The 26,591-nt window shown below is 44.1% G+C and overlaps 1 protein-coding gene across 1 annotated transcript in view; it reads left to right on the forward strand.

Annotated features, from left to right (window-relative positions):
• The first annotated feature begins 437 nt into the window (after positions 1 to 437).
• Positions 438 to 26,591, forward strand: part of STK39 (serine/threonine kinase 39) — a 245,975-nt gene continuing 219,821 nt past the window's right edge. The window contains exon 1 of the mRNA XM_087819800.1: positions 438 to 690. Coding sequence (XP_087675926.1) covers positions 471 to 690 — 220 coding nt within the window. The 5' untranslated portion in view covers positions 438 to 470. The remainder of the gene's footprint in view (positions 691 to 26,591) is intronic.

Consider the following 26,591-nt stretch of genomic DNA (forward strand, 5'->3'; position numbering starts at 1 on the left):
CAGGGGGCATCTTCTGGAGAGCCTGATTGTCTGGGGCGAAGGCGCACGGAAAGCACGGAGTCTGGGGAGCCAGCGACTCGGGCCCCGAAAGCAAACACAAGCCGGCCTTGCTCCCCGAGGGTGGAAACTTCCCCGGCCGCGAGCCGAGCGGGCGGGGGCGGGGGGCGGCGGGCGGCGGGCGGCGGTTCCCCTAGCGGAGGCCGAGGACCGCGCGCACGAGGTTCGGGGCGCGCGGCGAGCGCGGCGGCCGCCGCCTCCTCCCCTCCCCGCCTCCGCCGGAGCTGCCTCCTCCCTCCGCGCGGCTCGGCCTCCCTCGCTCCCTCCCCTCGTTGCTGGCTCCGGCTCCGGCGGCGGCGGCGGGCGGGGAGGGCGTGCGCCGGCCGAGAGGTGTCGGCGGCGAGGAAAGGGAAGTTTCAAGTGGAAGGTCGTCCGTCGACCGGCGCGTCCTCCTGCTCTCCTCCGGCAGCATCATGGCGGAGCCGAGCGGCTCGCCCGTGCACGTCCAGCAGCCCCAGCAGGCGGCCCCGGTGACAGCGGCGGCGGTGACGGCGGCCGCGACAGCAGCGCCGGCCCCGGCGGCGCCCGCGGTGCCGGCCCCGGCGCCGGTCCCGGCCCCGGCCCCGGCCCCCGCGGCGCAGGCCGTCGGCTGGCCCATCTGCAGGGACGCGTACGAGCTGCAGGAGGTTATCGGTCAGTGCCGCGGGCGCAGCGGAACCGGGTGGGAGGCGCGGCCGGGGGCGGGAGGGGGCGCGGGATGCTGGGCTCGCCCGCACGCGCGCCCGGGAGGCAGAGCGGCCGGCTTCGGGGCCTACCGGCTTCAACAGTTTTTTTTTTTTTTTTAATTTATTTGTTCGTCTGTGAGCGCTGGTGCTGCAGGAGGCGGCGCGGCGGATGTGACTCGCACTGCAGACAAGCCGCATGCTGCAAACTTTTATCTCCCAGATCACCGGGGCGCAGGAGCCGGGGGCCGGGCGAAGCCGCCGCATCTCCCTCCACCCGCGCGCCGGGGCCGCAGCCCGTGGCCGGTGGCCACGCGGGTAGGCAGCCGCTGGAGGGGTGGGGTTGCGGGGGCGCCGCCCTGGGCTTCCAGAGCCCTCCGCCTGGCGCCCCGGGGGACCCTGCGGGCGCAGCAGCCCCTCTGCTTCCCAAGCGCGGCGCCTCTGCCCCTAGTCGGCAGCTCTCGCCGAGGGTAAGCGGGCCCCGGAGGAGTGGCGGAGGCCCAGGTTCTTGGTGGAGCCGAGAGGATGCTGGCCTCCCTCCCTGACAGCCGCTGCTCCAGCCCGCCGCGCAGCCCGGCTCTCCGCGCCGCCGGTACCCGCCTCCCTCGGTGCCCGGGCGCGCCGCCTGCCGTCCACTCGGCCGCCCGCGGAAGCAGGCGCCCTGGCCTCCTGCCCTGCACCGGGCCGATGCTTTCTCCTGCCCTGTGCCGGGCCGAGCTGCAAGGGTGAAACCCGAGGCTGCCGGTGATCTGCTCCCTGCCTTCGGTGCCTTCTAGTCGGCTCACAAATATCACCTTATCTTACATTTTTAAAAACCTGGCAAAGTCTGCCGGCAAGAAGCCGGAGTTACTTTTCCTTGGGCCAAGCACGTGAAGGGCCAGGAGATTTGTGTTGACCCTTCCCTTAGAACCTTCTCTGTTAGATCATCCTGTTTGAGAGGCTTGTTAAACCCAGTTAGGGAAGCCTCCAGGTAAAGTGCTCCCTCAGCTTCTAACCTTGCTGGCCCTGGGGTGGGATGCTGCTCTCCCACATCTTGATAGTTAAGTACAGTGATGAGAAAGGAATTCACAATATTTATCTTAAATACTTTTTTGCTTTTCATTAAAAAAAATTCCCCAGCTGGCCTTTATCACTTGCTGCAGTGTGAATAAAACATAGTACAGACTGAAATTATATATACACACACACGTATGTATATATATATGAGAAAATGATGGGCATAACATTAACCTAGGGCATTAAAGCTTCAAATAACCTAAAATGGTATCTCTACATAAAATTCTTTGAAATCCCAGACGTTTCATAACTTTTGGCCAAAGACTCAAGGGGTGAGTCTTGGTCACTGCCTGGATTAAATAACGTACAGTATCTAAAAACCTCCAGTAGTCAGTGAAAATCCCTTGAACCTGGGATATAAGCCCCTTCATCTTTCCAGTTTTACTGCCTGCCCTCAACCTGTTTGCCCCCTCCCATATTCTGCTACATTAATTGTACCTGGATTGCCAGCTGCCCTAGGCCACACTTGGTCTTCCATTCCTTGCTACCTTTGCATGGCTCTTCTCTAAGTGCCCATCATTCAGCTTCCAAGGCGGCCACAGTGCATGTCCTTGAGAAGCCTTCTGCTTCTCCTGCCCCTCTTTTTACATACCTCATAGCATGTAACCCCACAATTTTTAGTTGCTCTACAAAATCTGAGGGCCTACTATATCCCGAGGATTGTGCTAGGTGCTTGCAATATAGAAATTAATAAAAATCGCCCCTGTCCTCACGGATTTCAGATATTTATGTAAATGATTCTATAGGATGTGCAGAGTGAGTACTGGGAGAGCACAAAGGAGGGAGTGACTGCTAGGAGAAAGAAGGAAGCAGAATATTCCACAGGAGACATGGAATTTGAGCTAGATTTTGAAGTCTGAGTAAGAGTTTGTAAAGTGCTTACTTATTTCTGTTGCTGCCTTCCCTAACCACCTGTGAACTCCAGGGTGGTCTTATTTAACCCTCTGTTTGCAGTTTGTAGGGATGGTCCATGAAAGTTGAATGGTGCTATATACCCCACAGCTTTCCATAGGGTTGGGACCAGAATTTACTTAAAATCAATTTATATACTTATTTTGTAATTATTAGGGTTAAAATACAAGTTCTGTCTTTTGAAAACATAAGACTTTTAGTTAACCATTTTTGTGAGCTAAGGAATAAAATCTTATTTTAGTTTAAGTGATGGTGTTAGTTGCAGGGCTTCTTTTGGTTTGCAGTAACAGCATTGTTAATTATGGTTGGTCAATTTAATAATAATGAAAAGAAATATACCTGAGGAATTTGAGAACAGAAACACCTGCTCATTATTTCTATCCCAGTTTGTTCACGTTCACATTGTGGGAAGAGCTTTTCTGTATTTCTAGCTCAGTTGCCTAGAGCATTGTCTTAATATGTCAAGGTTTTGGGTTTAATCCCCGGTTAGGGCACATACAAGAAGCAACCAATGAATGCATAAATAAGTGGAAAAACAAATCTCCATATCCCCCCCCCACCTCAAAATCAATAAATAAACTTTAAAAAAAAGTTTTAAAATAAATAAATAAATTTACCTTATATTTTTCCAACTACAAGAGATGTCTGTGTGGAGGACAAGTTACTGAAAAATCAAATTGTTGGAATAGGATTTTTGCAAGGGCTAAATGTTTATAGGGAATTACCCATTTCCATTTAGTGTGTAATGCTAGTTCAGTAATTAAGAGTGACCTGTGGTTAAGCACTTTTGCTTAAACATTACACGCAGAAGTTAGTAGTTCAAACACCAAACCAGTTTGTACGTGAATGTGGGTGGACAGCCTTTGCCTCTCCCTGCCATACAGCAGGTGACATCTGATAGGGCTCCAGCAGTGTGTACTGTGACCAGCAGGAGGCTCAGATGTGCCTGAGCAGAAGGCCAAGGTGTTCTAACTTTCCAGCGTGGCACTGAGCACTTTTTCTTCATTTCCTTCTGGGCAGAGGCTGGGGCCTCCAGATCAGGAGAGAATAGGTTTGCTCAAATCCAAACAAAACAGGTTCACTTGTTTGACGTCTGTTTTAGAAAAATAAACACAGGATTTTGCAAGTCTAAAAATAAAGTTCTCTCTTTGTTGTATTGTTCTTGTGTTGTAAAAGATCAATGGAGAATTTGTAATGCTCTTAGGAGTAGTCTGGTTCAGAAAGTTTTACATAACCTAGACATGATATAAAATCTGTGGGAGGGAGCTTTATACTTAGGGGATAACGGTGTTGTGAAATTATTAAATTTTCTTTTAGCCATTGGTATTCTTGTCTTTGTAGATTTCAGATATTTATGTCTTCTATAGGAGTAACTGCTCTTCGGAGGCTTTCTAGCCTAGTTATACTTTTCAGGCTCAATTAACCGTTGTTCCTTGCCTCGCCCCTACATTTCACCCTCAGATGCCTTTTATAGAAGTATAAGGGGCACCCAAAGATATGCCAACTGAAAAGTTAATTTGTTGGTGATATTACTACTGTCCCCTTGATTCACTAAACAGAGAACAAAAGGTGAGTCATATATAAGTGTTGACTTGGGCATCCCTAATGGAATTGAGCAACCTCAAGGAACCTTTGTCAAAGAGTGGTGTCATTGCGATACCAGTTTCTGTGTTTGAATCAGACAGTTCCAGCAAAGGCTGTTTTCTTTGCTGATTTTCCTCAGAGAAACCATAAGTAGAGTTGCACCTCACAGTATGTTTGATTTTCTTAGTTTTTTTTGGCAGGATGAGCCTTTGTAGTTTTGCATTTGATTTCTCAGTGTTGTTTTGCTTTTGTCTCTGGTGGTCATTTAGAATGATCTAGAAGTAACACCTGGCTGAATTTGCAGTCCTAGTAAACAAAAAGAATTTGGTTCCTAGACTCCTAGCCATAGTTTAAGAAGGGGTCCTCAGAGTACTTTGTTCAGTTCTCTCTTCTGAGGCTTTGTATAACCATTCAGGTGCATTTCCCCCAGGCCCAGGTAATAAGCACATGGCCAGGTCTTCAAGGAGCAACAACTTTTCTTCCCAAAATGAGGCCTACAATAGCCCAGAGCACTCCTGCTTTGCTCTGTGCCCTCATAGTTTCTGTGTTCTGTGGTTTAGGGATTAGATCTGGTTTTATAGATGTTCTCGAGGGATCTCAAGGACAGTAGGAGCCACGCTGGGTCACAGTTGTTTCTGAAGGACCTCAGAGGACCAGAGCACTGAGTGTGTATTCTGGTCTCTCAGACCTTTAAACTGGGCTTGCTTTGTTGCTGCTGCTAGTTTGTTAGTTTTACTTTTTTTTTTTAATCCCTACCCGAGGATATGTTTTCTATTGATTTTAGAGAGAGGAAAGGAGAGAGAGAGAAATACCCATCAGTTGCCTCCTGTAGGTGCCCCGACCGGGGATAGGACCTGTAACCAAGGTGTGTGCCCTGACTGGGAATCGAACCTGCAACCTTTGGTATATGGATGATGCTCCAACTGAGCCACCAAGCCAGGGTGGCATTATGTTTTTTGTTTTTAACTAAAATTGGCCTGAGATGCTTAGCCTAAGACAGGGCTTTTAATTTTCATATTATTTCACCGTTTTTTGTTAAAGAGAAAAATGTATCTAGAAATATTTTTTGTATTTTTTAAGTAATTGTGGTAAAATGTACGAATATACATAGGATTTATCTTTCAAATACATCCCCATTGACCTCAGAGAGAGGAAGGGAAGGGGAGAGAGAGAGATCAGAAATGCTTTTTTTAATGTGTTCTTCAAACTACCACTTGCAAAAAATCTCTAGGTAAAAAGAAACTCAGGGCAGAATTGCTACGATACTTTATTTATGCATTTGATTTGTGACTGGTAACATGAAATTTTCCCTGACTCTTACAGTCTTTTGTAGAGGACATTTTTGATGGTATGGCTCTGGAGTCAGATGGCCTGGTCTGTTTCATATCTTGGCAATGGCAGTCATTGGCCTTGCGACCTTGAGCAAATTACTTAGATGTGTCTGCATTCAGATCCTCATTTGTAACACTGAGACGATAAAAATAGGGCTGTGAAGATTGAGAGAATGTAAAGCACTTAGAAGAGTGCCTGGCACAGTGCACGCTCTCAATTAATCGCAGCCATAACTACTATAAACCACGTTTGCTAATCACATTCAGGTTATCAGGAGAGAACAATCTGTCTCTGGCAAGGTTTTGAAGTGGCCCGAAGAGTTTCCTCTGCTCAGTTCCTACCAGGGAGGAAGCAGGAGAAAGAGGCTACCCGGTAGTCTCCTTCCTGTGGGTGGCCACAGGAGAAGGTGGCTTTCCCGGGGGTCAGAGCCCAGGTGGGACTGGCTTCCCCCGCCCCTCTGCCCCCCTGCCCCTCTGCCCCCTGCCCCCCTGCCCCCCTGCCCCCCTGCCCCCCTGCCCCTCTGCCCCCCTGCCCCTCTGCCCCCTGCCCCTCTGCCCCTCTGCCCCCTGCCCCTCTGTCCCCTTGCCCCCCTGCCCCCCTGCCCCCCTGCCCCCTGCCCCCCTGCCCCTCTGCCCCCTGCCCCCCTGCCCCCCTGCCCCTCTGCCCCCCTGCCCCCTGCCCCTCTGCCCCTCTGCCCCCTGCCCCTCTGTCCCCTTGCCCCCCTGCCCCCCTGCCCCCTGCCCCCCTGCCCCTCTGCCCCTCTGCCCCTCTGCCCCCCTGCCCCCCTGCCCCTCTGCCCCCGCCCCCCTGCCCCTCTGCCCCCTTGCCCCCCTGCCCCCCTGCCCCTCTGCCCCTCTGCCCCTTTGCCCCCTGCCCCCTGCCCCTCTGCCCCCTGCCCCCCTGCCCCCCTGCTCCCTGCCCCCCTGCCCCCCTGCCCCTCTGCCCCTCTGCCCCTTGCGGGAGGAAGCTGGAGAGGCCTGTGGAGCTCCTGGCTCAGGGGTGCAGGTGCCAAATGGCCCTCTGACAAGGGGTGAGAGCATCCTGCGGGAAGGGTGCTGGGAGGAAGGGCCCATTAGGAGAGGGCTCCGGGCGCAACCTGCTAAGATGGCACTTTCCCCCTCCTCTCCTCTGAGTCTGCCCGAGGAGGCTGCCCTGCTGGCAGGAAGTGCTGCTGACTACCAGAAAGTCACCGTCCCAGTGAGTGAAAGGGACGGGGCATTTGTTTTCAGATAAAGTCATCACTATTGCTCCCCGATCTCCTTCCTGCCCTCTGCTTTTCCCTCAGCTTACAAATATTCTCAGGTCTCTCCCTCTTATCTTGAACAACAAAACAGAACAAAACAAGACATTCTTACTGCTCCTTCCTCCTCTAGCTACTACCTTATCTCCTTTCCTTTCACAGCTAAGCCTTGGACAGAACCTCCCGTTCACTTCTCAGCCCTCTGCTGCCTGGCTTCTGCCCTCTGCCAAGAAACCAAAGTCGCAGTCTCCCCAGTCACCACGACCCTCCCGAGGCCAGAGCCAGTGGGCGCAGGCAGCCCCCCTCCCCCTTCCTCTCTCTGCAGGACTTGACACCACCTGTCCATTCTCCCGCTTTCCTGCCTGACCCTGCTCCAGGGTCCGCCTCTACCTGTCGGAGCTTCAGCCACCACCTGCAATGCGAGGGTCTCCCTGATCTTTGCATTGGTGTGTGGGATTCCTTTTATAAGCCTTTGTTTAGATGTTCCCCAGAACTTCATACTCAAAAATAAACTCACTACCTCTCCACTTTCGCTTCAATCTTAATTCTACTCCTTCAACATTCTCCATCTTCCTTAAGACCCTCGGGTGCACCACAGAAACCTGCTCATCAGCCACTTGCCCCGTCTTCCTCCGTCTCCCACATCTAACTGGTTATCAGTCCTAAATATGCTGCATACGCGATGTCTCCTTTGATCTGTCCCTAGCTCTTCCTCTTGGCCATGTCCGTTTAGTTCAGGCCCTTATCAGGTTCTTCTTTGGACCATTGTAATAGCTTCCTAACCATGTTCTTGTCTCCATTCATGCTTCCAGCTCTAGTATGCATGGCTCCAAAGTGATGCTTCTATGCCAAAATTTTATCAGTTACCCCCAGGCTTAAACCTTGAGTGTTTTCCCCATCATCATCAAGATTCACTCTCAGCAGTGTGTAAGGCCTTTTGAGAACTGTCTCTTGCCTCCCTTTCCCGTTGTACCTTGTCATTTCCATTCTCAGCACAGACTCCCAGCCGATGAGAACCTTTTGCAGTTGCTGAAATGCTTCACGCTTTCCTAGCCTCTGCTAGGTAAGTTTTCCCCTGCTTGGAAAACCATTCTACTCTCCTGCCCTTCCGTTTTCCTTTATTTAACACAGAGCTCTGCCTTTCCTTTTGTCTCACCTTTATTGAGATATAATATGCATGTGGAAAAGTGTGTTCTGGGGACAAATACTCCCTCCCTTCTTGTGGAAGAGGAACATTGCCCGAATTTTGAAAATTTGCCTCTCTGGTTCCTGAAGATTTGATCTTGCCTATGGCTAATGATCATTGATGCTTATTTAGTTGCGTTTGGGCCAGTCAGCTTGAAGAGCTCTGTAGAAATTAGTTCATTAATCCTCCAGATCAAGAGTAAGCACTTTGAGTGCTTCCACCTCCTGTCTGTGCAGGTGGGCAGGCAGAGGCCTGGCTTTCCTGAGGTCCTCTGACTGTGAGGTGGCCTCGCTGCATTAAAGGACCCGAGCTCCCTGCCACAGTTGTGGTGTGCTTTTACTTAGGTATTGCAGAGCAGGATGGGGAAACCCCAACACTGCTCTCCTCTCCTCTCGAGCTGCCCTTTCTTGAGTATAACCATGCTCTCTTGTTTATGTATTTATATATAACCCAACCTTGAAGAAGTCTGTGGGGCCTCTTGTGTGTAGAGATCAGGCGTGCTGGAGAAGATCAGGGACACAGGTGAAACACAGGAGCAGACTGTCAGAACAGGTGGTTTTCAGAGGTGGTTATGATGGCAGGAGTTGTAGTTTTTGTAAATGACAAGGGACCACGGGTGATAGGATTGATGTGGTACATGCTAAAACCATAGAACTGGGTCTTTTAAAGTGAAAACCAATCTAACAGGTATTATAATTCCTTTATGGTTTATTTTTGGGGAACTTATTATTCGATTTAAATAGGATTCTCCATGTAATCATGTGAGGTTTTACATTCCCCATGCCTCCCTTGCCCCAGGACAGCTTTGTTTAAATTATACCAAAACAACGAAAAGATGGTTGAAGTGACTCAAGTGTTTCAAGTGTTTCTTTTCCCAAATCTGTTATCTATTGGTCAAGTTTTGCTACTAAAGAAGAATTCAATGTATTCATTAAAAAGGCATTTTTAGATTTGGCTTAACTGGGAAGCCAAGGAGAAATAGCAGTCCTTTAGAGAATGGATTGGCAGTGCTTTAGCTCCAGAATTGATTTAGATAAACACTTTGGAGTCTGTTGTGAGTAAATGCTGATGTATTTCAAGTTTCTCCTCACTTGCCAAACAGTTATTTGAGAATAAAGTCTGGTTTAGCTTTAAGAAACTTCTTGGATAATGAGGAATGAAATGAATTGACCTTTTAAGCTGATTGTATATTTTGATATATGAGAAAAAATCATTTTAAGATAGTTTTAGTTTCAAACTTCTTCCAAGAAAGTGGCATTTATTATAACTCTCAGAGGTCTAGTACTGGGGGTGCTCATTCAGTTCTTACCTTAGGTGAAAATGAACATTTTGGTGACATTTATACGGTTTAGGTTTCCCAACCTTTAGGCACTAGTAGAGCTAGTTACCAGAAGAACTGGTATGGTAAGTAGGATTGATGGCTTTCTGTCATATGAGTGATAGATCTTCATTTGGGGAGTCTTTTGAAGCCAGTGACCTGTGACGATTCTGAGACTTCTCACAATCACTCTATTGATGGTTGAGGTTTTAGAAGAGTTTGTGGTCTTGTTTTGAACTGGTAGCATCAGTTTGTGCTAGGGTTTGTAACAGGTATTCTAGTTGCTTTTGTTCCTGCCCTGTTTTGTTAGGGGATTGAAAAAGGATTGTATTTTCTGGATTGGTGCCTATTGGCTTATCTTGTGTTGCTTACATTTTAATTTGAATTATCTGGTTTGACAGTCCTCCCTTTCTCCTTCCCCCTCCCCTCCCTCCCTCCCTCCCTCCCTCCCTCCCTCCCTCCCTTCCTTCCTTCCTTCCTTCCTTCCTTCCTTCCTTCCTTCCTTCCTGATTGGCAATGTCACCAGCCCCTTTGCTTAATTGGGGTGACTCAAGAAAGCAAGGGAAGAGAGTGCTCAGAGGAAGGAATGGTAGGTCCGTGCTGGCTTTTATAAGTCAGCTCCTCAGTAAGGACTGGCATAAGAACGTAGAGGGATACTGAATTTAATTTTGGTAGAGACCGAAGAGAAAATCCATTCCTGCTTCCTTGTTTTACAACTGATGACCCTAGCAGCCTAATTTGAAGTAATTTGTCCATGGTCCAGAAGTCCTTAGAATCTCAGTCCCAAGATTCCTACCTACTTCGCTATTTTCTTCTACTTACATCACTTTGATTCCTCATTGGTGGAAAGGAAGAAGTTAGAAAAAGTATTGATTCAGTGAATTTTATAACTACCATTTTAATAAAGTAAGATATCTATCTATCTGGGACTATATTTACCATGTAGATATCATAGTAAAAGTCTTATTTATTCATTTAGAGATGTTAAAATGATCTTTATATATATTTGTTTCTTCACCAGGGCATGTTTATTTAACACATAACCCAGGTGATTTATGAACATAAAATAGCTTCATTTCAACCATCATCTTTTGCCTGGTCTGTTACAATACTGTATTTTTAATCTTTGGTTGCAACCTGTCAGTGAGGAGGAGGGGGGTGTGTGTGTGCTGAGGAGCAGCATTGAGGTAGATGTGAAGTAGATGGACCTCACGGCCGACCGTTGCTGGAGCCGGGCCCTTCTGCCAGGCTGGTAACTTTGTAACAGTGAGAGCGGCAGCATTCTTATCAGAGCGTCTAGCTCCAAGCTGTCCAGTGTGGTGGCCACTAGCCAACAGCCACATGTGGCTATTTAAATTTAAGTTACTTAAACTTTAATAAATTTGGGGAGGGGAGCCCTCTAAATAGGCAGAGCACAGAGTATGTTTAGGGTAGTGAAACTACTCTGTATGGTATTAAAGTGATGGGTAGGTGTCATTATACATTTATTCAGACCCCTAGAATGTACACCGCCGAGCGTGAACCCTAGTGTAAACTGTGGGCATCGGGCGATAATGGTCTGTCGCTGTAGGTTCACCAGTTGTGCCAAATGTCTCTCTCTCTGTTGGGATGGTGATCACGGGGGAGGCTCTCCATGTGTGGGGGAGCAGATGCCTGGGAAATCTCTGCCTTCCTCTCAGTTTTGCTCTCAACCTAAAACTGCTTTAAGAAAGTAAATTCTTTAAAGTAATTAAATAAAACACAGTTCCCTAGTTGCACAAGCCACATTTCAGGTGCTCAATAGCCAGATGTGGACAGTGCAGCGGAGGAACTGTATTTTGTTTCTTTTTAATTTTAGGTCTGTAATTCTCTTTATTCTGTAAGGTACTTTCTTGGGTAGTGCAGATGCAGACTTTTTCTATCACCACAAAAAGTTTCATCAGACTGCGCTGGATGGTCCTTTCTCAGAAATGTTAAAAAAACAAGACTAAATATCATTGTGGTGGCTGTGAGTGGCCAGAGGCCACCTCCCGGTGACATGCTAAGGCAGTGCCACGGACCTAGAAGTACAGAGAGGAGACAGGCAGTGCTAACCCGATTAAAAAATAATTTTTCATTCCTACTCTGTGCTCTGTGTGGAAGCTAATTGATTCATATTTTCAGAACAGTCATTCTGTTTTGTGTGTGGTGAAACGGATACCGCTGCTGACGTAGGAAGGTAGTTGTGAAGCGGGAGTTTTTATCTTACCCACTTAACTCATTCTGGGGTATTGTGATTACTGTAAACACGAGAGGATCCTCCCAGAGGAAATCTGGGATTGTCAGAAGTATCAAAATGTTACATTTTCTTAAGAAAACACTAGGTCTTGGGGTTGGATGTGGGGGACAGAATCACTTCAGTTTATCTTCTGTTATGTGAAGAAGCAACTGACTAGGGTTCTTTTGGTTTTGTTTTTTAAATGAAATTTCAAAAAAAGCCTGGAATTAACTCTATTTAGAAAAAATAATACCTGTATCAGTTTTAGTCACTTTAAACCAAAGTGTTTGAATCATGGTTCCTTCTTTTCCCTTGAGTTTAAAACATTTTGGAGTTTGAGTAATTAAAGGACTAATGGTTTTGCCTAAGTTATATATCACAAAGTAAGTAAAACATCCAGTATTAAGTCAGAAATTCAAACTCAGCAACCACTGTTTGGGCAGGATACTTGCTTTATTAGGAAAGGGAATTAATAACTGAGGGATGAAAAAAAAAAAAATCTGTGTAGGGAGATTAGCTGGATTTAATTTTGGGCAATTCAGGAATAGTCTCTACTTTCTCACATTTAGCAGCCCTCCGGTGACTGGGGCCGTGAAAGAGAATGGTTTACTATGTAATCCTTTCTTATTTTTCCTCGTACATGCCCTTTCAAGTTTCTGGAGCCCTAAATCCAGCGGCTGACCTTCAACAAGGGTGTTGTGGAAACATTTTTAATATGGCACCCTTCCTGGGCATTTGGGTGGCTGAAATCAGGCGGGGAGAAGTGTTTCTGTGCAGTTTCAAGTTGTGATCATTAGGACAAACTTAGTGTTTTTGGCATAAGGCAGGGTCAGAGCTAGATTGTTTATCTTTACTAAAATAAATATTCATCAGTTGTTTAAAAAGTGACAGTCTCTCGGGCTAAGAGATAATGAGCCTCCTAGTTTAGCCATAGCCATCTTTCTGTTTCCATAGAAGCAGCAAGACTTTTTAAGGGCTATAATTTCGTGTCCTGCTCTTTAATGCCCATTGGAAATAGGCTGTATGGGCAGCTTAGCAGCTTATGTATTTGCTTTAAAGCCGATGTGCAGTCCCTGGAATAGGTAAAAGTTATAGTCAGGCCCATTTAGTTTCCCATATTAAGAGTGAAATGTTTTCAGTTGTATGTTGTTGTTTAAAAATTAAATACTTCTTTATCTCTTGGAGCCACTTGGAAGTAAGAGAAGGATAAAAATATGAAACGTGATCTTTATGAGGGATGACTGATTTTAAAATTGACCATATCAGAATTTATTATATATGAAGAAGTATTGATTGTTTCCTTCAAGGGGCCATGGTGGGAGAGAGTCCACTTATACTTTATAGCTACATTTTATTTTAACTTAAAAAAAAAAAATTACCCATTTCTGTCAGCCCTCCTGTGAAGAAATGAGACTGATTCTTTAATGTGACATTAATTTCCTCTTCAGATATTTCCAGAAATGTTTTGAGCAGTTGTGGCTTTACTGGAATAATTACTTAGCATTGCACAATGATTGTAGCCTGAACAGTGCTGTGAGTTGTTTAAAGTTAGTGGTGTTTACACTTATTTTTAATAGATTCTGCATCACTACTTTGTGGAAGTAATGAGATTATCCAAGACTGCTGTTTGAGATGACAAGGAGCTGCTTGTCTAGAGGTAGAGATGGCAGAAGCAAAAGCTGGTGGTCGAATGAGAGGAAGAGGGGTAGAGTGGAGGGTAGGATTCTCAAATCTGAACTGTGAACCAGAGACAAGACGGGATCACTGAAAGGCAGAGACTAGTCCACGGCTACAGAAGACCTCAGACCTGAGCACGAGTGAGGAAGAGAGGAAGAACTCAGGGGCACATCCAAGTTTAAAATGTTCAGGAGTTCAGCAAGGGGTCAAGGCAAGTAGGAACAAGGTAATTTCCCCCCAGAAAGTTTTAGTGGCAGCATTTTGTTGAGGTAGGTACCTCATTTGAAGCTTTGCCTTCAGGGGTGCCTCTAATACACTGAAAGCCTCTATTCTCTGAGAGTGGATTCTGATGGTCTCTGTATCAGCTACATATAGCTGTGTAACAAACTACCCCCAAGTTTAGTGACTTAGAATAATGACCATTTTATTTGCTTATGATTCTGTGGGTTGGCAATTTGGGCTTGGCTGGGCTGGGCAGTTCTGTTGGTCTCACTTAGGGCCAGTCCATGGCCAGCTGGGCGGGGGTGACCTATTTAAATATGGTCTCACTCGTGTGAGTGGTGGTTGGTGCTGACTCTTGGCTGACCCTCTCTTTCTACTCATTGTCAAGGAGGCTCGCCTGTACTTTCGTCCTAGCCTATAGTGGTGTTCCAGGATGGCTGGAATAAAACCGCAAGGACTCTTGAGGCCTAGGCTTGATAATCACACAGCACACCACTCTGCCTCATTCACTTGTTTAGAGCACATCACAAGGCCAGCTCAGAGTCAGGGGAAACTGATTTCTCCACTCGTTGGGAGGAGTGGTAGAATCACATGGCAAAGGGACACATGTATAGGGATGGGCAAAGTCTGTCTCTTTGCCATCTTTGCAAACTCTGCCACAGCAGCTTTATTTAGCTCAAGGAGGATGAATATACATCGTTTGTCATTCATTTAACTTCAGTTTTTAACTTGTGTTGGGGGAGCTAAATATCCAATGACCTTTACCCTGGGTATTGTAGTCTGGTTGATTATAGGTTTCATGAACTAATTTTCTGCGTGAACTATCCATCAGAGTGATTTTCTTCCTGAAAAGTGACTTTAGAAATGTAGAACTTGACCGGCCGGGCATGGCTCAGCAGTTGAGCATCGACCTAAGATCCAGGAGCTCGGGGTTCGATTCCTGGTCAGGGCACATGCCCGGGTTGCGGGCTTGATCCCCAGTCGGGGGCGTGCAGGAAGCAGCCGATCAATGACTTTCTCATCATTAATGTTTCTCTCTATCTCCCTCTCCTTTCCTCTCTCTGAAGTCAATAAAAAAAGAAAAGAAAAAGAAAAAGAAATGTAGAACTTGCTAAAAAATCTAAAGGTGTTGATTCTAATGTGGCACTTGAAGGGCAAAGGTGTGTGTGAGTGTGTGTGTGAGTGTGTGTAATGCCGATCCATTTTAGCCTTGTGGTGTTTTATTCCAGACTGACCTTCTTAAACCTCAACACCACATAAAAGATATAGGGTGTTTGCACGCATATGTAATTATTTCTCCTGCCACCTAGAAGTCAGTGCAGTAGACTTATCACAGACCTAAAAATAACATGTCTGTGCATCCCCGCTCAGTTTAAGGGTAGGTTGGTGCTTAGACAACTATGAATGTTTCTTTACTTTGAAGTCAGCCGAGCAACATTTTACTGCCAGTTACATTGTCAGTTTTGTGGGTTTTTTCTTAAATTGCCAGCCTAATAGTTATTGACAGAATATGCCCATTTTTCTTTAGTTTATCATATACCAGTGGCAGAAATAGTAAAAGGACAGGAGATGTGCAAGTATACCATTTATTAAAGTGCAAAGTTTCTGGTAAAAACCCTTATCATCATAAATTATATGCTTTTAGATGTGGGAAGAGGATTGAATGTTATCTTTATAAATTTACAGATTTAAAAGCTAAGTGACTTGCCATTTATTTCAAAAGGGATTAGAATTGCGGAGTGCCCTTTCTGTGGTTGGCCAACATCTCTTTCTCACGAAGGGAAGAATGAGACAAGAATGTTACCTGGACCTCTGAGTTATGAAAACAACAACAACTCCAAACTGATTTATTTTAAACTTCCCAAATATTATGCAAGCAATTTAAATGATCATTATAGAAAATTTATATAATACAGAGGCATAAAAAGGGGAAAAATCACTAGTAACCTCGTCACCTAGGGCTAGATACTGTTTGAATTTTGGTGTTAGAGTATAATTTTAAATGGGATAGGACTTTTTTTTTTTTTTTTTAAGAAAAAGTAAATTGATATTTTTGGAAATTGATACTTTTTAGCATGCCCAGAACTTTCACATTTAATTTGGTTATGGTAAGAAAAAGAAAATAAAAGTAAAAGTCTTAGATTAATACTTGCTTGGCAAAAATGATGTTGCTTGAGAATTTGGGACATGGTGAGTGCCAAGCATACTCTATTGGGCAGAGTATATATGTGTGTTTTTCTTGTACTTAACTGTTTACCCAATCCCAGAATACATTTATAAACTAATCTTAATGCTTGTGTTACCATTTAGTCCTTCTTAGAGGTGCCAGTTATCCTTTGTCTTTTGTCCTCTGGGTGCCAGGAGTCACCTTATTCTGATACTTGGTACTTTGTGGAGCGGAAGCTCTGGGATAGAGGGAAGTTAAGAGTAAGAAACTTTCTTGTTGTTTCTTATATGACCTCTAGATTTCACACTGACCTTTCATATCAACCGTAGAGCTGGCAGTGTGAGAATTTTCTAGGTTGGTTAAATATGTGATCTCTTTTCGTAGAACTAGTTGTTGATTTCACAGGAATGTGGGAGAAATGAATCTCTATGAATTTAATTTGATGATCTGAATGTTGAATTTTTTTGTCTTTTAAATGTCAAGTGTTTCATAGCATTTTGAACAGAATTGCTATTGGCATGACTAGTCTTTATTAACAAAAGTTTTTAAACTACAGAGATATAATAACTACTTTTGTATCAAGTAGGTATAAATTACAACCCTGAATTTTCATTTCCCAGAGATTCCCCTCTATGGTCATTTTGGTGTGCATCCTTCCCGCTGTTTTTCTGTGCATACATATACACATAGATTTTCCCCCCAAAATATAATTATTTTACATGTATTGTGGCAGCTAGGCATATTATTTTACAATGTAGAAACTTCGCTTCTACAAAGTAATATATGTATGTTTTACTTCAGTGTATTTTCTGAATATATTTGTAGTAAAATACACACATTACAGATATTCACAGCTATCATTTTAGGTCATTTCTCATAGATCCACCTCATTAAAAAATATGACAGTTTATTTCCATCCTAGGTCCATTTCTGTTCTGTGGATGTGCTTTAACTAATAATTTATTGATGAACTTACTGGTTGCCTCGCGGTTTTCATATTTCTGTGGGATGGTACCCAGAAGGAGGATCGCAGGGACAAATGGTATTGCATTTGTACTTGTGATAGATACTGTGAAAATTCCCTCCAATTGCTTTGCTAATTAATTGCTTCTTAGTTGTTCCCATTTCTGCCTTAAAGGTAGGAGGGAATTAGGTATAAGACGGCATCTTGTCTTACTCACTACTTGACCCAGACCTAAAATATCTAAGACTGTGAGGAGAAAATGGTGAATGGGGTGGGGCTGTGGCAGATTGGAAAAGAGAAAATTACCATCGGAGTTTAAGTAAGTTGCATCATTTTATAGACCAAAAAATATGAAATGCCATGAAATTTAATACTGTGAACAAATTTATGGAAAGATTTTCTGAATTGGTGAAAAGTCTGCAGTATAGAATGTAACCGATTTCATTAATATGGCCTTTTGTTTACAAGGACCAGGGGCTCACTAAAATGACCCCCAGGTAATAGGGCGATCCTTATAAAGACAGATGCAGGACCAGGGGGACAGGAATCTCATCCTCAGTCCCAGCTTTGGCAGCAGCCCAGGAAATAACTGAGTGCCCAGGTCTTTGGGAATTGCAGTCAGCTGTGCCCTCCTGAACCCTGGGTGCGCACGAGACCTCAGGGGCACCTCACCTCTGGGCCTCCGACCTGGGTGTGACTCGCCAGTCAGCTGGGTGCGTCTGCCTTTGTTCGTGGCTACCTGTTCATCTCTTTCTAGCCTGTAGTTTCTGCTGAGTCAGAATTTTGGCTGATTCAGAGCCTGTGACCCCTCCAGCTTCCCTCTTCCTCTTTCCCTTTTAGCCATAGCAACAGCTGTTGATTGCTTTATTTCACAATTTAATCCCAAAGACTGAGAATCCAGTTTTTACCAGGGTCCCCTGCGTAGGACAGCTGCCAGCCTATGAATTGCCCCCTAAGCCCAGGTGCTCTCCTCCGTAAGGGTCGATAAGGCCGTACGTGCTGTGGAAAGCGCTTGCCTGGGAAGGGGACTTGGGTGTTGTGGTAGGTACTTGGAGTTAGTATTTATGTAACATTACCCTTAGGTAAGGAACCTATTCAAAATGTAATCCTGATTAATGTACTTTGTTGTTAAAAATATTTCTACTTGCCCTCGCCGGTGTGGCTCGGTTGGGCGGCGTCCTGGGCACCGGGAGGTTGCCAGTTCGATTCTGGGTCGGCACATGCCTGGGTTGTAGGCTCGGTCCCCAGTAGGAGGTGTGCGGGAGGCAGCTGATCAATGTTGTGCTCTCACTTCGGTGTTTTTCTCTCCCTCTCCCTTCCTTTCTCTAAAAAAATCTATAAACTATTCTTTAAAAAATATTTATACTTATGATGTGCTTAAAAAGCAGTTCATTCTTTAAAGTCAGTATATACTTCCCGGGGAAGCAGCTTCTCTTTTTCCATGTGGAGTGTAAATTGGGAAAACTTGTGCCCCATCTCAGTTGTAAAATGTCTTTAATTCTTCAATTCTGAAATACCGGTGCCTGGATTATGAAATATGGTCGTGCCTTTCTGTTGGACTGAAAAGTATTGTGAAACAGTTCGATCAGTTATGTACTGACAGTGAAGTTCTAAAAAGTAAACCTGGAACCAGTACTGCTTAAGCAACTCATTTTCCTGTGTGAATAGGTCCATTATCCCAGATGTACCTTCTCCATATACACTGGGAAGAGTATCGGGACCTCCCTAAGTTTATTAGGTGTTTGCCACTCACTCCATTCTTTCAGAGACGAAAGGTTAATACTTCTCTAGAAGATTTCTCTTGGGTGCTTTGTTTTCTTCTTGAGGGTCAGTCAAGCGTCCCCTTTTTTCCCCCCTGATCTCCCTCAACCTCAGTCTGCTTCTCTTTCAGAATAATGGATAGCAGGTTGAATGATTCAGTGACTTTGTGGAAGGGAGGAAGAGAGAGAGAGAGAGAGAGGGAGGGAAGGAGGGCGGGAGGGAGAGGGAGAGAAAGAGAGAAAGAGAAAGAAACACAGATGTGAGAGACCCACTGATTGGTTGCCTCCCTACTGGGGCCAGGGATTGAATTTGCAACCCAGGTGGGAATCAAACCTGTGACTCTTTGGTGCACGGGCCAATGCTCTAACCACGGAGCCACACCAGCCAGGGCAGGATTCAGTGGCTCGTGAATTCCTGAACCCTTAACTTTGGTGTCTGTGTCTCTGAGCATCTCAAAGGGCAGTTTCCCCTGTTATTTTTGAAAATGAGAACCAGGCTCATAAAATGCTCTTTTAGTTTGGTTTCAGATCACTTGAAATGTAATCTGATTTGAGAGGCAGCATTGAGGCTCCTGTTTACCAAAAGGTTTTGATTATCAGTTTGTAGGAATTTTTGTTGGAGGAAAAAAGATAACCAACATTTTTGCTTTTGGAAAAAAACAATCAAATGGTCTTATTTAATTTTGGAAGGTTTCTTCTGGTGGTCTTGAATTCTGTGTTTTAATCTGCTTAAAAATGCCTGTTCGCACATAAGCAAAATTAAACATTGTCTTATTAAAGTCTGTGCAATGCTCTTTATTATTTAGGAGAAAAAAAATCTTTTAATTACTTTTTGGTAAGGACATGTGTAATTTAAAGCTTTCATTTTGACAGCCTGATCTTGGCTGATAGGCATGTTAATCTCTATTTGATTGCTTTGGTGGGGAGTTGAAAATGACCTAGCTCCTGGTTTAGAGTGCCTTTATAAATGTGCTTTATTTTGGTTTTCATTTTGTAAAATAATAAATTTTCCTGCATGTTGATTTATTACAGATTTGAATGTTTATCTGATTACCAGATTTAAAGAAAAAGTTAACCATTTCTCCTTTTGGCTATGCCGTCCCCTTGTTTATCCATTGTTTGTTTGTTTGCTTTTTAAACGTATGGTATCGAGCTGCCCTTTCATCAGTTACTTTGTAGCATGATAGTGTTCTAGGAAAGTAAGTTTTCTTGTTATAAGAATTTGCCATTCTTTTCTATTTAGGTTTAATTTTCATTACACTCTTTTCTTTCTCCCTTTGGAAGTGCCAAAGAGTGTGTAAAAATGATTATATATATTATATATAACTGTCATTTTTATGTGTATAGAGGCAGAAGATGTATGTGCGTAAAATTATATATGACCAAAGAATAATTATTGGTAATTAAAGTTATTTGACTCCTGGCGGAGAATTTTATTATATCTCTCAAGAAACAGTAATCTTTGGGGAGGGAAAAAGTTGAGAATTAAAATTCTGGGAGGGTTTTTTTCTCTACACCATGAAGATTTGAGGACATGTAAAGGTGATTTAAGCCAATAGGATGTTTTTGGTACCAATTCTTGGAGCACCCGCTGAGTGCCAAGGACTGGACTAAGTACTTTACATACTTTATGTCTCATCCTTACCTCATTTCTGCCAAGATTGATATGATTATTCCAGTTTTACAAATTGGGAAGCAGACTTGGGCGATCGCATAATCTTTTGAAGGTCACACAGCTGGGTCTGAACCCAGTGACCTCTGGTTGTGAAGCCTCTGCCCTTTCCCAGTTCCCTTTGCCTCCTCTGCTTTTGCTATCTGATCTGCTTCTAGGATTCTCAAGCTAATTTAAACATCAGGCCAACCTGGGCTTGGATCCCTGTTTTTTCCAAAGGCAAAAATGTTGGTTTTCAGGGCAAGGAGTTAATTTCTAGAAGAAGGGTCCTTATTTTTAAAGCAGCATCAAGTGGCACGTAGAGCTGAAATGTACACATCAGGCCCACCTGGGCTTGGATCCCTTGGGCATCATTTACCAGCTTTGTGACTGAGCCAGATTCTTGGCCTCATTGTGCTTCATGGTGTTTCATCATCAAAATCAGGACCATCATATCCATCCATCTTGGGAGATAATATAATGCATAGTAATATATTATGCACAGTAAATGATGATGATGAGGATGATGACTGTAGTAATAGCATTTAGCTCTGAGGAGCTACTGTTTGTCAACCCCTGGGCTGGGAACTTTTCATAGTTCATTTAATCCTTACAACAGTCCAGTGAGGCAGGTTCAGTTATTCCTGTTTTATGTACAGAATTCTCACTATATTAAGGCTGTTTTTATTTATATTTTTCACACAAGTGTACCCTTCCATTGGTATAGATAATTGAGTATTCACTGACTCAGAGAATTCACTGTCATTCAGTAAACTTTAACACCTACTATATGGTCATTTCGATAGATAAAATTTCTCCCTCCGAGCCTTTTATTTTAGTGATAACTTTTTACATATATGACTGATATTTTAACAGGTTTCTTTTGTGTTGTTAAAAAGGATTAATCTTATGATAACTTAAGCTCTGATTTAAACATTTCACAAACAGAAGATCATGGACAGAAGTGCCTATAATCCAAACCAAATTTTATGTGTCCTCAAAATAAACTAAAGCTACTACATTGGTAGAAATGGCTCTGAAAATTATATGAGAGAATGAGCAATCTTAAAGTATCCTCTTTTATCTGACCTATCAGCCTTTCTTCTCTATCACACAAAGTACCCAAGAATTTAATCAGTGAATAGGTTTATAAAGCAGCAGTCCTCAGGGCCTGTCATCTACCTAAGTCAATGATGGGGACATTGAGAGGTTTAAAAAAGTTATTAACATTAATGCTACTGTGTTGACAGCTGTAGTGAATACAGAATTCTGGCAGTGAACTCAAATACATTGCACCATAGAAGAGAGAGAAAATCGTAGGACTTTGCTCATGTACGTCCCAACATTGAAACCTGACTAAAAAATTCAGCCCAAACACCAGACTATTAAACATTTAAAAAAAAAAAAAAATCATGCAAACACATCACTCTTTAAACACTCCTGTAATATCCTGGAATCACCTGGTAGGTGGTGAGTCTTCGTGTAGGTTAGGAAAGTTCCTACACATTGGAGAAAGTGAACCATGCTTCTTAGAACACAAGAAAGTGGGGGGGGGGAGTGATGAATCTGTTCTTTAGAAAAACTTGAGCAACTGTAAGCTGGATGAAGGTCAGAATTTATACTTCCCTGTGTTTACTTGATCAGAGGGTAGGTGTGTAATCAGCATAATTAGCTAGTTATTAATATTAATAAAGGGAAGAGAACAAGAGAAGTCAGAAATTGTTGCACGTGGTCAGCTGGGAAGCAGAGGCCTGTTTGTTTCACTAGGAAGCTACAGCTTCACACCTCAGGGCATCGCAGCATTGTCCCTCCAAGTGGATTAACATCCCTCCCTTCCCCCCTCAGACACTGGATTGTTGGGGGGAGAAAGGGGAGACAGGCACATGAGTAGCAAATGTCAGGGTGGTGTAGAAGAGGTGCTTGCCTGTTAGTGTAGCCTGGGGAACAGTGGATTGGCTAGGGGGTGGGCCTCATCAGAAACATGTGAAATCTTGGAGAATTGGTTGGTTCGTTTGAAGAAGCTCCTGGTTAAAACCCCCAGAGTCCCCTGTCATTTGTTCGCTCTTGTGACCCACACTCGCCTGTGCGCTGTGCTTGCCTATTCTTTCCATAGCCATGTTGCCTTAAGCAGCCGTATGACCCCTGGCTGTGTGGACCTCACATGCAATGGACTGAAGCTGGGAACACAGGCTAAGCCAGCCAGATGCTGGATTGGGCTGGACTTTAACATGGAACAGACATCCTGGGCAGTGGCCTTAATTCTGGCCCTGGCGAAGACAAGATTGGACTTCTTCCATGGCGAGAGGACAAAGATGGGACCTTGGAGGGAAACCCCTTAATTTTACATCATCAATAAAGCTTTCCATGAAACCCCATCCTCCCACAGGGGCTTCAGGAAATTCTTTTTCCCGAGACACCCCAAGAACCCCACTTCCACCGATAATAGGTTGATGATCTTCCATCTACAGTATTCAGTTGGTGTATTTTGAGCTCCAGTGTGTGCCAGGCGTTGCTACGTCTTGGTGACATAAATAGGAAGCTCCCTTTGGGGGTCTAACTGTGAGGAACTTAGAAAGTCTACAGGAGAAAACTGAGAGGGACCCTAGTATACCCCAGGGAGGCAGTGCTCTGGTGGAGGTGTGTAACTGATATTCAGAGCAGTTGCCCCATCTCCAAAGTCCTGTTTCCCATCAACAGCATGTCATGTATTTATTGTCAGAATCCTAAAGGAAGGACTTGCAAATCCAATTTGTGAAATTCCTGCCACCTGCTGTGTGTTGTAAAGTTTGTTCCAAGTTAGGATTGTCTAGAGAGAGATATTACTAATGTTTTGGTCAATCTTGATAACCATCTTCATAAAAACAATTTTTGTAGTTTAGTGCTGTCTGTGCAAACATGGGTTAAATGCTAATATTAGTTGAGTATACAGGGTGGGGCGAGATTAGGTTTACAGTTGTGAGTATGTGAAACACAGGGTTTATCCTTGTATTATTATTGAGTAATTATTGAATTATTTTCCATGCGAACAACTGTAAACCTACTTTTGCCCCATCCTGTGTGTATATATATGTGTTTTTGTATATAAATGTCTGTCTTTTTGATGTGCATGTATTAACATCATGCTTTTATCTTATATGTAAACCGTGGACTCTGAGACAATCAGTGTTTAAACTTTCAACAAGGAAGAGAAATAATGAAAAGGAACAATCGTTTTTTGTTTTCTCAGTAACTAAATTTACCATTGTTCTGTGAACTCAGCAAATGACCACAGGATGTGAATTTAATCAAGTTGCGCCTTTGAACAAAGGTATCCTGGTTGTGGTGGAATTTTTTACTTCCCATTATCCTGTTCACATGTCTCCCTCTGTTCAGATGAACAGTTCACTATGATTTAACCAAGTTAACAAATAATAATTTCAGTGCAAAAGAAATGGACTTGGGAAACAAAAGGAAGTTATTTCTGACTCTGTCTTCTAGCTCAGCATTTGAAGCCTAAGATTTTTACCTTTTACCAGAAAAGTATTTTTCTGGGTCAGGCTGCCCACTTTAAAATATAACTCCTGCTGTGCAGCCTAGATTTAATTGGAGCACTTTGATTGGCAGTGAGTCAGGGTGTATAATCTTAATTTTTAATCTCAGTTGCACACATGTACAGTTCTATTATCTTTAACAATTTAAATAAGGAGTTGTTGTTTTTTCATCAAGGGGAAACTAAAGCATTTAGTGGAGAACAGTTTAGAGCCAGAAGTTCTCTTAGGAATATTGGCTTTCGTTTTGTGGACTGTTTTCCTTGATCCGATTGAAATGTCTCGCCTTTGACTTGCGGTCTCTTTTGGCATTGTTTGTAGATGTCATCTGTGAGAGAAGAGCTCTGTATCTGTGTTGCTAGTCGTCTCTTACACTTTATCAGTGTTGTATTATTATTATTATTTTTTAGAATAATTTTATTGATTTTTAGAGAGAGAGGAAGGGAGAGGAAGGGAGAAGAGAGCAACATGGATCAGCTGCCTCCTGCACGCCCTCTGTTAGAGATGGAGCCCACAGCCTGGGCATGTGCCCTGACCAGAATTGAACCAGCAACCTTTCAGTGTACAGTCTGACACCAACCACCTGGGCCACACCGACCAGGCCCATCAGTGCTGTATTAATAGCTACTCTGCCGAGTCCTTTCCAATCACATCTCATCAAGCCAATGAGGAAACCGAAGCCTGAAGATTAAAAACATTTGCCAGGGTCCTACTTAGGTTTTGTCTCTTACAGCCCATCCACTTCACCATTACTGCGGTGCAGCTTCATATGGTTTTTTCTGTCCCGGGAGAACTCTCACTAAGTAAACCCAACAGCATATCCACTGCATCACTGTCAGGATGCTTTGGCACTTATTGTTGTTGCTAATTGAGATGTTTGGTTTCATTCCATTACCTCCCTCACATTGAAATTTATTGATTATCACAATTATTCAGATACACAAGGAAATGGTGGGTCTTCATCTCTTTTCTGTGTGAAAGCTCCACAGTGTGCTATTCTGTTTGGAGGTGCATTCCACAGTGAGGTAAGCAAATAAATGCTTACATGATACAGTTTAAAGTAGCTCATGAATCAAAATGAGCTATACATACATACATACATATATACACACATATAAACTAGATGACAGCAAGAAAACCAGGTTCAAGAAACTGGAGATCCTCCATCCTAACATCAGGGTAAGCAGGGTCCTGTATGGTAACTGAAGTCGCAGACACAGCCTCATCTTTATAAAGCTTGATTCTAAGAGATGGCTTCTGTTGTTCCTAAGCTTGGATTCGTTAGACAACACTGGGATTGCTAGGAAAGCAACTGCAGTTGAGAGATCAGAGGTTTTTGTTGTTTGTTCGTGTGGTTTTTCTGTTTGTTTTTTGCATGAGAGGGGAGTGCTGGCGGCTTGCTACAGAGCACTTGGAGAGGAGCAGAGATGAGCTAGAAGTGTTCTTTAGGGAGGGCGTCTGTCCGTGTGGCATTGGGTTTGGACACTGGAGGACAGAGGAGACCTGCAAACAACCCTCTGTGATCTGGTAGGAGGGAAGTAAAAGAAGCTGACAGCTGCCCTCTCCCTCCCCAGGGAAGGGGAGAGGCGAGGACTGGGCTATGGGATCTCAGCACAGGGTGCAAGGAGGACCCTTTAGTCACAACTAACCTGTGCTCTGCGAGGCAGCTGACCAACACATTGAGTTAAGTATATATGGAAAGTGTCTGAACACACCCAAAATACCAGAAATTTTTCTTTTTTATTCACTTACTGGACATCAATAGACACGTTTGGGCCACCAAGGTCCTTTAGGTACCACATGAGACTGGTAAGAGAATTGAGATTTTGCTTGGCTAAGATAACAGTGCCCTGCAAGGACTGGCGTTACCTTCCTGAGTACCTGGGGCCATTGCTCATCTGTTAGACCAGCTGGATACCTCTTCTCCCCTAAGCAAGTCGTACTTAATGGAGAAGGAACATAGAGAAGCAGCAGCCATCCCACATGCCATACTGCTCTGTTTGACTTCATTTTGAAGACAGTGCCCTCAGTGATTAGAGCAGGTGACAGCGGTTGCCCTTATATGTAGTTCTGCTCCTGCTCCAGGCCCTGCTAGCCTGCTGTTTGAGGATTTCGTCTTTTTTCCTTGTGTTTTATTTAAGCTCATCCACGATCTGGTCCCTGTGTGCTTTTTAAAGTGATCTTTCATTACTCCTCATCAGTACTGTTTCCTGCTTCCTGAAAATAAATGGTTAGTCCCACCTGTTTTGCCTTTGCTGCTCCTTTGGCCACTTTCTAGAGGGCTAGGACCTCTTGTTTTTTGTTTGTTTGTTTTTGTTTTGTTTTTATCTTACCATATATAAATTATATGAATCTTTTACAGTTCAACCCAAATGCCCATCCTAAATTCTTTGTTCATACAGTTCTTAGGGAGAATCACCTGTAGCTGGATCACAGCTATTTGGGAATAAAGTTTATTTGCTCTGTTAGCTTTAAGTTCCTTGAGAATAGGGAACGTGTCTGTCCCGGGTGTTATATCCTAAGAAAACCTTTAACGTGGGTCTTGTCACTCAGAGGGAGCTGTCACTGACTGTCCAGCTAGTTTCTCTGTGTCCAATTCAGGCTTTCCCAATTCCTTTGCAGACCTTTTGGAATCTGCTTTCATGTGTTTTACTCCCCCCCCCCCCCGAGAAGTCTGTTCCCTGCTCTTGCCTTTGCTCTCTCTGCCTGGAATTACCTTTGGAGAAACAGGAAACCCTTTTGATTTTGTCTTAGCTCTTCCATTCTAACATTCAGGAGTTTTTCTCAGGCTGGTCATGTTCCTTAGGTGACTTGGCCCTTCCTCTCATGAACCCATCTTGGTTGCGTGTTTGCCGTGGGGAACTGGGAGAGTAGAGCGTGTGGGCACCTCTGTCCTTACCTGGTCCGTACGGTGCTTCTGAACCCCCCATGGACACTATTTTAAATGGTAGGACTGTTTAGACAGCTTCCTGGAAGAGATGGTACATGTAGACACTGTGAAAGTGAGCTTTCCCAAGGCATTCTTCTGGGAATTTTCTCA

Source organism: Miniopterus natalensis, chromosome 8 (genome assembly GCF_054644295.1).
Source record: "Miniopterus natalensis isolate mMinNat1 chromosome 8, mMinNat1.hap1, whole genome shotgun sequence".
NCBI classification, from domain to species: Eukaryota; Metazoa; Chordata; class Mammalia; order Chiroptera; family Miniopteridae; genus Miniopterus; species Miniopterus natalensis.